Genomic DNA, 12,783 nt, shown 5'->3' on the forward strand with positions numbered 1-12,783 from the left:
TGCAAAACCAGAGTTTCCTCAGATTACAGGATGAGAAGAGCAAATAATACACCAAAATAAAGCACATTAAAGTTGAATGGCAAAATAAATTCCAGTACATTGATGGTGTATTGAAGAATTTTTGCATTAGATGACTGCCGTTTATGAGTGCAGCTTGTTTCTGTGCATGATCACCGGGTTTGTAAGTAACAGTAAACTAAAAAACAAGTCTCAACACTCTTATAATTATCTTATCTTAGTTTCACATAAACAAATGAAATGGCACGAGCCAAAAGCCTCTCATTTTTCGTTTTCAGTTTTCCATTAAGAGTTTGAATATGCAGTACAGCTTGCACATAATGTGAAAGCTTTTGGACCGCAAATGAGCATATTGCATAGGCTTATATAAAATTTGTATTTTTATTTATTTATTTATTGTATCTACAATTTTACTTTGTTGTTAACGTTTGTTCGTTTGCACATCGTGTTATTTGAAAAAGCAGTAGATGTGACTTCCTGTGATTTCCTGTTCAATACTTTTTTTTTTTTTTTTAAGCAGACCCCGCCCCCGCGAGCAGCTTTCTGGTCACCGTGCTGACAAACGTATTTTCCGTCACGCCATTTTCCATCGACGATCGAGGAGCAGTGCAGCTGGAGGAGCGCGGAAAGCCTGAGCTGTGGATATCAACAAATACGGTAGAGTCTGAGCGATATTCTTCACAGTGTCTTATTCTAAACCTTAATAAAAAATGTCCCTTTTGAGTCGCTCAATCGTATCGCCACATTTTCCTGATCTAGTGTTTGATTTCTGTGCGTGTTACACAAATGCCGCTTGCTAGGCCTCGGAAAGGCGACAGCCATTTTAGCTTTCGTTAACTAGCTAACGTTGTTAGCCACGAGTTGCTCCACAGTGTCGAAATACAATCAAATGTGAAACATTATAAAGTGAAATAACATAAAGGCGGCAAATAGGTAACAGCCGTTCAATTACACAAATATCTAACTTCGATTTGTTTGAGTCCACATTAGTTTATACATGCCAAACATTTTTCTTTAAGCTAACTTTAGCTTTGGCTGCGGGTCCGATAGAAGAGTAGGCCAAGCTTCTGTCGGTTGCCCAACATTTCTAAGAACTGATTGTAAATATGGTTCTTGGATAAATGTAGTGTGTTTTTCATGTAATTTTAAGAAAACAGTGCTTTGACACATAACTTGATCGACGTTATTTTGGAACAGAGCGTCGGAGAAAGTGAACGAACTTGTCGCATGTTAAAGAAATAGACTATAAATGTTCATTTTCACAATACGTGCTCGGTTAACTTGGTTTAATATAGTGGTCCAAGCTTTTCCCATATGAGAAATGGAAAAAATAGCGGTGTGTTTTGCAGAAATACTAGGGCCTTGTTATGAGTCCTGCACAATGCAGAAAGGTAGCCGTGACCAGTCTTTGTCTTCCCAGGTTGTAAAGCTGTGAAGTAATATCTTATGAAGATGTAAAGAGACCGTACTTGAGCATGGTACTGTCTGTTCAGAGGAGAGTTGTAAAAGATCTGTTGCATTAACAATCAATTCCTTATCTTTGTTTTTTGTTTGTTTTTAGATTCAGTCATGCATCGTGACTGTCCTCTGGACTGTAAGGTCTATGTTGGAAATTTGGGCAACAATGGAAACAAGACAGAGTTAGAGAGGGCATTTGGCTACTATGGTCCTCTCCGCAGTGTGTGGGTGGCCAGGAACCCCCCAGGCTTTGCCTTTGTAGAATTTGAAGATCCCAGAGATGCAACTGATGCAGTGCGTGAACTTGATGGAAGGTAAGAGGCAATCTAATATTGGGAGACAGTGGATTTAAAAAAAAAAACGATAAACTGGGACAATTACAATAGCTAATGCCGACTGTTTGTTTTGTAGGACGTTGTGTGGTTGCCGGGTGCGAGTAGAGCTGTCCAATGGTGAGAAACGCAGCCGGACCCGTGGCGCTCCCCCCTCATGGAGCAGGCGTCCTCGAGACAGAGATGACTACAGACGTCGTAGCCCACCACCCAGGCGAAGGTGACCTACAAGTTGTTGTTTGGCAGTGGCCAGTAGAGTCAACACTTGATACACATGTCTATAATCCTGCTCTTTGGCGCAATGAATCCACTCTCTTACCCGCAGTATATTTTCTGGTAATTGTTTATGGTTTTCCAGTCTAGGCGTTTCTAGTGTTTGTTCTCCTTTCTGCTGATTATACATTTGTGACTGTTGCAATGTCTAAGGCTTGCAGTTTCATCTTCATTGACATTATTGGTCATTTTATGTACAGAGCCAAACAGATAAACAGTCATAATCAAATGATGAAATAGGGCGCGGTAATATTAAAATGGGAATAACTTTATGTTGTGCAGCCTTTCTAGCACAAAATGCATCTGAAAATCTGGCCTGCAAGATTTTGTGTACATTTTCCGTGCACTCTCAGGGAGTTTCTCAATTTTAACTGTTTTAAATTGACAAGTTGGGTGTACGAGATAAGAATAGGAAATTCCTATGTCAGAAGAAGTATAATCTGTTTAAAATTTGGGGGGAATGAAAGTGCCAAATGTGATGCATTTTTTTCTTTTTGTTTGAGGATGCTTTTTATTTTTCATCTATATTAATAAGAATGAAACCCGTTGCAGAGCCACCACCATGCCTCTTCTCACCACCCTCTGAGTCAGTCAACTAGTCCTCTTTCAGCATCATGTGACTGCTGATCATCGTGCCCCAATCAGCTTGGCTGGTGCTGTCACATGACCCAGGCATGGCCAGTCGTCAGGTTGCACCAGCCCATTGGTTCCTCAGCATGCCGTTCTCAGCCTCCTCCTCCTTCAACCTTAACCCAAACGGCAGCGGCCCACCTCACATTCCCGACCAATCAGCGTATTACGTTTCCAAATGTCTACAACCTACCAGCAGCAGCCTTCGGCTAACCAATTAAAGCAGGAAAAAAGCCACAGCCAGCCCCCATCTGCCTGCCACCTAATCACCTTGCAGCATCTGGCCAGTCCTATTCAGCCAATTCTACCTACCCGGCCGACAGTCTGCCTCCCTTTCGTCATATCTAGCTTGTTGAAAACCAAAAATACTAGTAAGTTTTCCTGCTTCATTCAGTACACTGCTGATTACAGTTTTGAAAGTGAAGAGACAGCTGGTTTGAAAAGGTTGTTCTTTTTTTATTATTATTAATTTGAATCATAAGTTTGTCATTTTGTCCTCCACCATTACTGTAATTCCTTGTTTCAAAGGGGAATGGTCCAACACCAAATGTCTGGAACTTCACATTTCCAGAGATCTCGATTATAGATAATCATCTGGTATGTTTTGGGGCTCTGAGCAGAATTATGAAGTGACACCAATCAAAACTCTTCTCAACCCCCCAATGAATATCAAGCCTTTTTTTTGCGCTGTATGGTTGATCTTATTGGACTTTGTTACTAGCCTCCATTTTCTTATTTTCTTCCTTGAAGTGCAGTGGACCAGTTTCATACAGATGGTGGCCTCTGCGTGTGTCTTTTTATTTCCACACCAGGGCCAGTCCACAGTGCGGTGTTAAATCTTCTGGTAGGGGCAAGTGTTGCTGGTTAGCTCACGTTGATTTTGTAGTGGGCTTTGAAGCCCAGACACAAAGACAGATGTCTTGTGTATTAGTTGTAGGACACACCCTAGTCTTACCACTTTGTATTAAAAGCAGGAATGTAATTCACACTGGTGACTGTACTTAAAGATGCATGTGACACTGTGAGATAGGTGAGAGGTGATTCCTAAGCACCCGCCATCTTTATGCACCAGGTCCATTGCCAGTGACTTACATTTTCTGATTGACATACTTGTTTTTGTGGAAAAACACCCAGTCTTTTATTTCCATTTTGAGTTTCCAAGATAGACAAACAGCTGTGTTGAAGGAGGCCCATGTAAGAAAAGGAATAAAATAGCGTGGAGCTCTACGGGGTATTCACTGCATCTGTCCTCGTCTTTAACACTTCTGTATTTTTCCTGCCCAGATCCCCACGTAGGAGGAGCTTCAGCCGCAGTCGTAGCAGGTAGGCGAGCATTCAGACTGACCTTTCCATACAATGGAGACACATCAGTTCAACTCCGAACCCTGAATATAACCTGAACATGACAGAATGTTTTTTTTTTTTTTTGTTAATTGGATATCTTGAATATATTGCTGTATGTTAAAATAAACACATGTTGTAAATCTACATACAGTATCTTAAGCAATCCTTAAGAATAATATATCCTTTCATGTGAGTCAGACCGAAATTATAATGTTTACCTAATGGGCTGGGTTGGACTTTTGCAGGTCTTTCTCCAGAGACAGGAGGAGGGAGAGGTCCCTCTCCCGGGACAGGAACCACAAACCTTCGAGATCTTTCTCTCGATCAAGGAGGTACTGATCTGCTCTTGAGCTTTCTGAAGATCATTTCTAACAGATATTTGATAGCATGATTTGAATCATAGTTGTATGACTTGCCTGTTACTACTAAACTACTACTGATCCATTTTGGTTTCTAGAGGACACTGAGAAGAATGTTCCTTATACGTACATACTCTGGCTGTCTATAATCAAAGCTTGTTTGAGTATACTGCTGAGAATGTTGCAGTGAGCGAGTTTGGTCAGTAATTCTTGCTAGCATTAACAATTTTTTTTTCCCCTTCCCTACAGCCGCTCCAGGTCTAATGACAGAAAATAGAGGAATGTCTGTTAGATGCAAAGGGAGCTGAAGAGGAACGGTTGTACAGGCTTTGCCGTTTCATATGATGGACTTCAACATGGCCATTTGGTCATTTTTGTGTTGGAGTTTTTTTTTTTTTAAACAATCAAGCATTTTAGTGCCCTCCCCCCCTGTTTTTTTGTTGTAATGGTATTTTTCAAATACTTTGAGTGGGTGTCCACAGGAGTGGTGCCTCACTGAAGTCGTGTCCGTCTGCTTGGTCCTGAAACAGTTGTACCACCCTGAATTCCAGTCACCCAGTTAATCTCTTGATAGCTTTGGGTTTTGTTTATGAATGTACTGTGTAGTTTGACATAGTGTGAGTAGATGCTCATTTTCAACGTGTAAATGCCAGCATTTTTTTTTTCTTTTTTCAAAGGAAGGACTGGGATGAAATGTGATTAAGTTCCTCCTCTTGGTTGTCTGTAAAGCCAACCTATTTTCAACGTGCTACTTTCTTCATACTGAAGGTTTCCATCTGTTAATGGTTGGTCATTTGTAATAAAGGAACCCTCATTCAAGATGCAAAACTACGGCATTGATTTAAAAAAAAAAAAAAGTAATTAACACAAACCTAATTTTTGTCTATGAAGTTTTCTTCTTTATTTTCTTTTGTTTGATACTATGTGAAATGGTCTCAATAAAAAAAATACTGGTTGTTAAAAGACTTTTAATTTTTCTTTTACGTCTCCAGATTATTAATATAAAAGTACCATTTAATTCTCACACCTACCAAGTGTCTCTTCCACAAGAGGGCGCTCCTACAGAAATCAACTATTTGTAAAGGAGCAGTGGTCTGTGTCAGTAAATTGTTTTAAATAGTCATAGCTCCAGGTCTGAACATCTATAATGGCATTTTCTATATGTAGGCTATCCGTAATTTAGACATCGTTCATATATATATATAGAGAGAGAGAGACATTCACATTTCATAGTCAAACCTGAACTGGATTGAGGATACCTTTTATTTTTGTTAAATAAAATAGTCAAAATGCAGTAATGATATTAGCCTAGTAATATGAATCATCTGAAGACAGAACACGTTAAAAGATTTGTTGTAAACTAGCAGATGGAGATGTGTAATGTGAGAACTGTGAATTTGATACTGTAGATTTCATGTGGAGGCTCCATACAACTTAATGTAAGCAGTTTAAGTCTTACAAAAGAGATGTTTTAATTTAGATTTTTGACTCATTTAAGATACTTCAAAAATACAGGTGCAAGTCGGTGTTAGATGGATGAAGTGGTTTGTAAGTTGTCCCCGTTGGTCAAATACTGCAAAGAAGTCTATTAGAAGAAAAAAGTAACCAGGCAAGTTCATGCCCCTGTTTGTACCCGCAAATTTCCCTCCTTTTTTTGTTGTACATGGTGTCCGGTATGAGGTCGTTATGTAATCCGGTTGACTGGGAGTTTAACCCTTTCACCAGGATAGATAAGCGATAAGCCATCCAAATAATGGTGTCCTTGTGGTGCTGATAAAGTCCCCTTATGTGTGGTTTAGATCCTATTAAAACTTCCTAAGGGCTGCTTTAAAACTAGAAAGTATTCACCTAGACCATAATTCGTCGTAAACAGTGCTACATAGTCATTTAGTCCGTCTGGTGAGACTTAATAAAACTTTTAATTGTTCATTGTGGTCTAAACGAAAAGTTGCCATTTCTAAATGTACAAAATTTAAAATCATTGTTGGTTCCCACAGACATTTTTTTTTTAAAGCACCCACTGCTCTCCCACCGTCCAATTGCTTTTTTTCGGTCACACCCCGAACGAGCCCACGGCTCTTCATTCACGCACACAGTCCACGTGAACCGGCACAACACAAGGACACCGGGCTCTCAAATCTGCGCGCGCTTTTCCACGAGTTACTCAAGCCCGTGTGACATCATAGAGTCTGACTCATGGTATCCAAGGAGACGGCTCTCACACTCCAGGAACCCGCGGGAATCCACTCAGAAAGCTGTGGTATTTACACCCACTGTTAAGTAACACAGCGCCCGTCGCCCACGGAGCAGAGTACATGAATAATAACCAAGCTGAAAAAGTGCAAAGGTGCTGCCTCTTGGAGCTAATTTTAGATTGTGTCTCATTTAATCTATCTATCGATCGATCGATCCATCGATCTATCTATCTGTCTATCTGTGTAATTGTTTATGTAATTTCTTGCATATAAATGAATGAATATTTACTTGCATCAGTCACTCAAAAATAAGGATTGGCTGCTTTTATTATTATTATTATTATTATTATTATTTGTTCTTGTAAAGAGAATATCTTTGGGTTTTTGAACTGTTGGCCAGACAGAAACAAGACATTTAAAGATCTAAAAAAAAATGTGGCCTCTGAGAAACTGTGATTGGCATCTTTTACCAGTTTCTGTTCTGTAGCTTTTTTGTTGAGGATCATATTAGTCTGTAAAGGCTGCAGCCATCACTTTACAACTCTTACTTTATCTTCCCTCGCAGAGATCGTGAGGCAAACAGAATAAACAGAGCATTCTTTTTTACAAAGTAATCCATCAGAAATGTGTACTTGTTTGTATATGATTGGCCAATTCAGTGCCTTTCCAGATGATATCGCATTGTGTCACATCAAAAGTTGAGGCAGAGTCAGCTTTTTTTTTTTTGCTGGTGCCCTCTGTGTTGGCAGCTCCTCAACCTTGGCAGAGTGGCTCAACTCAAACAAATGAGAGGGCAGGTTTTTTTTTCCACACAAGTCGATCGGCCAGCAGCCTAAGTATTAGGTCATGGAGACTGCTAGTAAAGGACTGTCATTACAATTAACAGCAACATCAGCCCTTATTTGGATATCACATGCTCATGCTGTGATCCTGTACATATTGTCTTCCATTTCCCATAATTCATGTACACAGTCAGAGCACAGTCACCTACTAGAATAATGATAGCTCTGGGATTTTGCACGTCCTGTTTAAGCTGGTAATTGTACACTTTTGCTTTCAAAATAGTTCACTGATTACCAGGGTTGCAGGTCTATTTATTTATATACAAAAAGTTTAATCTTTCTAATGAAAATAACTCATTTTCTAGGATCTTTAAATATTCTTTCAATAAAGACTATATCCATTAGCACAGGTAGTCATACTATAGGCAGCCTACTATATGCCTATTCTTTGTTCACAAAGGTAACTGACCCACGAGAGTAAAAGGTCAAGTGTTAAAGATACTCACAGGTTATCTAACCATAGTTGCAGGTAATAAAGTTGCAAAGAGCAGAACTGCCTTGAGGACCTTGTGTCACTCAATAAATAGTTAACTGAGCGGTCACATGTAGTCTCGATGCGCCTCATTTGGCACCATCAATAACACAAAACTTTTCCAATGGATTCAGAACAAAAGCCTGAAAAATAGGAAGCATATAATGAATAAGAATATGCGATGGGGCTCTGCAGACTCTCTGCACTGTGCAGCTGCCTCAGAGCAGCGAGATAATAAAGTGTCTACTCAGCTGTACAACCACAGAGCCTGCTGCTGTAGTCACACAGCTGCCACTTCGTCACATACAGTATATGCACTCATTGTATTTTTCCATTTTGTTTAAACTTCATTAACTTCAGTACATATCACCACTGAATATGGCCATACTGTAGATGTACTCATTGTAAACAGCTTCCAAGTCTGAATGTGTTTCTCTCGTGTCCCTAAAGTGTGCTGCTCAACAAAGGACTCACTGTGGCGTCAGATCAGTTGGGCCTTTATACACTGCATCCTACAGTTGGAGCTCTCGTTGTTGACGTGCTGGGAACTAGGCTGAAGGGCAGCGTGAGGGGGTTGGAAAGTATGAGGAGTTGTCTCTTGGCTGACTTGTTGCCGAGATGAACATACCTGGCTCCAACAAAGAGAAGATCGGGTGGAACAGACTTTTGACAACAATGTTTAAACAATGTGGAGGTTCAGGGTTTTTAAGTGGCTTGTTTCAGAAACTTGTAACAGGCATGAGGAGAACTGCAGGTTAGTCTAAATTGCTCTTAAATGTTTAAATCAAATGGGCCAAATCTGACATACTGTCGTCATTCCTCGTACGTGAAGAGAAAGAGATTTTCTTTCTTCCAGCTGCTTATTACCTCAGTTTGACTAAATTCTGAACAGTTTTCAAACTATTTATGCCTTTGAGAATAAATTATATTAAAAACATGCATAAGTACAATTCAGAGATATATCATTAACGTGAGCATTTCCATTTTAATTGTTCTTTATTTTTCTGCTCCACTACATTTCAGAGGGAGGTATTGCAGTTTTTCCTTACTACATTTCTTTGACATCTTGGTACTAGTTACTTCAAAAAGCATATGATCATCCCATAAAATAAAATGGGATACACTGTTAGAAGCGTAACTACCCATCAGTATGGATAGTTAATATTAGCTGCAACATTAAACTGCTGAATGAACATTGGTGTATTAGTGATAATAGTCCATCACTGTTTACACACCGTGGTATTTTCTTCTACTTTAACCTAAGAATTCAACAGAAACTCTAAAATGAGTCTGCACCGTAGACATGGGATCCTTCTGTCATGCGCACTGAGAGGCAGAGATGGGCCGTCCTGAGCTGGAATTTCCTCCCGACTACTACAGAGCCAACTTTCACGTATGCTCATGTGTTTACCGGGCGAAATCCACGTGCGAGCCAGCAGAGACCGCCCCTGCACGAGAGACGAGGCTCCCCGCCCACCGGAGTTCATAAAAGTTTAGCCCATGTCCATGTCTGAGAGAAGACTTGGAGAAATGATCAAGGAGTACTGTTTGCCTGTTAAGTTGTAGCCTGTTAGGTTTATTCAGGGGGGCTGGGTTAAGTAACATCAGCTTCGGGCATTTCTTTTTTTTTCTGGAGAGCTGTTGTGAAACTTGAAATCAAAAACAAAAAGGATAAGCAGAAAAACAAACCAGCTTCATTCAACAAGGTTGAGATAAGGAGGATTTCATCGGAGGATTTGGACTGCAGTCTGCTGATAATGTAAGTAAATGGACTCTGAAGTTGTGCCTTAAATGTTCTTTTTTTAAAATTATTATTATTTTATGTGTTCGTTTTGGGTTTTGTTTGTTAGTTTGTAAGAAACTCTAGAAAGAGCTATCTATGTTATGTTTCTCTGTGCCCTGTATGTGAAACATACTACACTTTTATGTCTATATATAAACCCTATATAAATAAATAGGTTTAGTCTATTTTTATATTTGCAGGCTCACAGAGGACTTTTAGCTTCCACTATCCATATAACCTGAAATCATATGGGTTTATATCTGCGTTTAAGTTTTCCAGATGTTAATACTTCACTCAGAAGTTCATTTTATCGGAGTGTGTATGGTGACGGATGGTGAGGGAGGTCGGTCAGGCTCAGCAGACAGTGACAGCCCAGTTTGACTGGTCGACACGAGTTCCAGCCTCACGTGGAGCAGTGTAGTAAACTGGGCAGGGTCTCTGCTGCTGCTCGAGCCGGAGCTGGAGCCGGTGCCTCCGCTGCTCATGCATGACTCGCTCTCCCGCCACAGCCTTGAATCACTCCTCCTTGCGCAGCCCCGCCCGGGCCCCGGCTCCCCTCTCTCTGACGTCGCGTCCCTAGGGAGAGGAGGGATGGAGAAGGGTGGGGGCGGCGGTGGGGGGCATTTTTTACATAGCCTATTTACATTTAGTTCTTGTTATAAAAGTCAATAAAAACAAAAAAACTACTAAAAAATATATCATTCAGATTTTGCCTCCTCGTGAATACGTGAGCTGTGTCATTTTCAGACCCTAAATAATGTTATAATGATGAACACACAAAGATGCACTTGTTTCTTTCATGTTAAAAGTTCAGTTCTGACATTAGTTTAATCATCAGTCTGATTCTCACATTAGAAAAACACCCATTCTAATCAGTGCTACAGCTCCTTAAATCATAGTCTTCGTGGGTCATTTCTGGAGAATGAATGAGTGTTTCAGTTAATCACGAACTTGTAAATTTAGATTTAGGGGTTCCGTTTTTGTTGAACTGAAAATGAATGGACTACACTTCCTGGAAAAATGCCATGTTACATGACCTCTGATTTTCTCTGCTCTGTGGCTCAGACAAGTCAGATAAGTCAACAAGAGGTGCTTTACCAGACTAAGATCCACATTTATACATTTTAAACAGCCTTCTACTGTTAATGTGATCGGTTAACAGCTTATATGTAGGTCTCTTTGAATTGTTGACAGAACTGCTTCACTGTAGCCTGTGTGAAGCCACCATCTGCCTAGAACAGTTTCTGTACTCAGATAAAACATTATCTATTCAATCAGCATTAGTAACCTTCATTAGTGTCCTTTATGTTATTACTCTAATTAAAATTTCCTCTCCGATGGTGCTTTCAACTCGATAATTGGGGTGGGCTGGGACGGGTTTCTGTTGATTGTTCCCTGAACTGGGAATCCTGGGAATCCTGCCCAGCCCTTCCCGGATGACCATAATGACTTATTATTCCCCTGAGACACAACTGATTCCTTCCTGTAGTTCTTACAGGGAAGTGTCGTGTCTGTTTAACCCTTAATCTCAAAGTAGTCAGTATTAGAGTGCAGTGCAAATATGTTGATGTGGAAACTCTCAGATCAGATGATTAGATTTATAAATCTAACATCTTCTCTGATTTTTATTAAATAAAAAAATCTTCTGATCAACGGCTCATTGAGTTGCTATGTGTAGCTCACTGTCTGTAGATGGTCTGACGCTGCCACCTAGTGTTGACTCTGTGGCGTCTACAGTGACTGATCGCTGGGCTGAGGACTTGTCCTTACATGTCTGTGTGAGATTATGTCCAGGCATGTACCAGCCATTCACATCAGATGGCCAATGAGTCACTGGCTGCTCTCTGTCTTGTTATAAAGAGCTCTCCCAGTGACACCAGCCTTAGATGCTCTGTTGTGTTCACTGAGGAAACTCACACTGGTTAGAACGATGGTAAGCCTCATTTCTGCTTCTAAACAGATTTTTATTGGCGTCAGCATTCGGTCGTTTATTTTTTGATCGCTTGAGAGAAATCAGTTCATCTTTTATGGGTTCAAGAATTATATCATCATTAAGCGTTGAAGAATTAGAGCTGCAGCAACTGTAGAAAATTCACTGGCAGTCAATTTGATAATCGATTAATTCATTTTTTGTTATTTCTCAAGCCAAAGTAACAAACATTGGCTCATCCCGGCTTGTCTGATGTGAAGATTATACGCTTTTCCTTTGTCATATATGATACTCTAATCAAAATGACCTCTCCTCTCCTACTGTGCCTGATTAGTTGATTAAGTCTTAAGGCTGAATGAAACAAATCATCTGAAGACCTTGGGCTACTGGAGGTTATAACAGACATTTTTCACTGTTTTGTGGACAATGTAGTTAATTGAGGAAATGAATAGTTTGATGCAGCCCTACTGAGAATGATACAGCTCACTTATTCATATATTGAGAACTGTCTCCATCATTATCTCATCTGATCACTGTGAACGCCCAGCAGCAGCTTTCCTTACTAACTGGCGGTCTTTCCTCTGTTTCCTGCAGTGTAGAACGATGGCCTCTTACAAACGGATCCTGAGCACCCTCGGGAACGGCCCTGTGCGGCGAAACCTGTTCGGCCCTGTTGACAGAGAGCAGCTGCAGACAGAGTACCAGGATGCCCTGCAGAAAGACCTGGAAGAGGCTTCACGGCGGTGGGGCTTCGACTTCATCTCGGACAAGCCACTGGAGAGCAGCGATTTCCAGTGGGAGGGCATCCCAGGTACCAAGGTGCCGCTGCTCTACCGATCCTGTATGCTCGGTCGGGGACAGTCAGAAGGTCAGAGGCCGGCAGAGGCAACAGTAACCCCCAAGACAGGAAGGGCGGAGCCGCTGGAAAAGGAGAAGGAGAACATCCCGGGTACGCCAGAGAGATTTGCACTCAACCTGGAGAACCTGGAGAAAACACCAGAGAGAAGAGAGAATGCAGGGGCGAAGAGGAAGCAGACAAACATTACAGGTACGTATTTAAATACTCAAATAGCAAATGTGTGGAGTTTTAATTTCAGGTGGATTTTAGCATGAGCTGAATTTCCTGTTCTTTATCCCCACAGATTTC

At 40.7% G+C, this 12,783-nt stretch overlaps 3 protein-coding genes across 4 annotated transcripts in view; 2 read left to right on the forward strand and 1 right to left on the reverse strand.

Moving 5' to 3' along the window:
• The first annotated feature begins 541 nt into the window (after positions 1-541).
• Positions 542-5,379, forward strand: srsf3b (serine and arginine rich splicing factor 3b). The gene is made up of 6 exons (XM_041034297.1): positions 542-675; positions 1,580-1,790; positions 1,888-2,028; positions 3,996-4,034; positions 4,301-4,387; positions 4,664-5,379. Exons 2-6 carry the CDS (start codon positions 1,588-1,590, stop codon positions 4,689-4,691), a joined length of 498 nt encoding a protein of 165 aa, XP_040890231.1. The 5' UTR covers positions 542-675; positions 1,580-1,587; the 3' UTR covers positions 4,692-5,379.
• A 4,062-nt stretch (positions 5,380-9,441) lies between these two features.
• Positions 9,442-12,783, forward strand: part of cdkn1a (cyclin-dependent kinase inhibitor 1A) — a 4,560-nt gene continuing 1,218 nt past the window's right edge. The window contains exons 1-3 of one of the 2 annotated variants that reach the window (XM_041033611.1): positions 9,442-9,682; positions 12,231-12,684; positions 12,779-12,783. The exon at positions 12,779-12,783 is cut by the window's right edge and continues 1,218 nt beyond it. In XM_041033611.1, the coding sequence (XP_040889545.1) occupies positions 12,240-12,684; positions 12,779-12,783 (450 nt within the window). In that variant the 5' untranslated portion in view covers positions 9,442-9,682; positions 12,231-12,239. Of the gene's footprint in view, positions 9,683-11,543; positions 11,640-12,230; positions 12,685-12,778 lie in introns of those variants that run through there. The other variant, XM_041033609.1, reaches the window with a different exon arrangement.
• usp49 (ubiquitin specific peptidase 49) overlaps positions 12,464-12,783 on the reverse strand; it is an 18,850-nt gene continuing 18,530 nt past the window's right edge. Inside the window, exon 8 of the mRNA XM_041033553.1 lies at positions 12,464-12,475. Within this exon, the coding sequence (XP_040889487.1) occupies position 12,475 (1 nt within the window). The 3' untranslated portion in view covers positions 12,464-12,474. The remainder of the gene's footprint in view (positions 12,476-12,783) is intronic.

Source organism: Toxotes jaculatrix, chromosome 3 (genome assembly GCF_017976425.1).
Source record: "Toxotes jaculatrix isolate fToxJac2 chromosome 3, fToxJac2.pri, whole genome shotgun sequence".
In the NCBI taxonomy this organism is placed as follows: Eukaryota; Metazoa; Chordata; class Actinopteri; family Toxotidae; genus Toxotes; species Toxotes jaculatrix.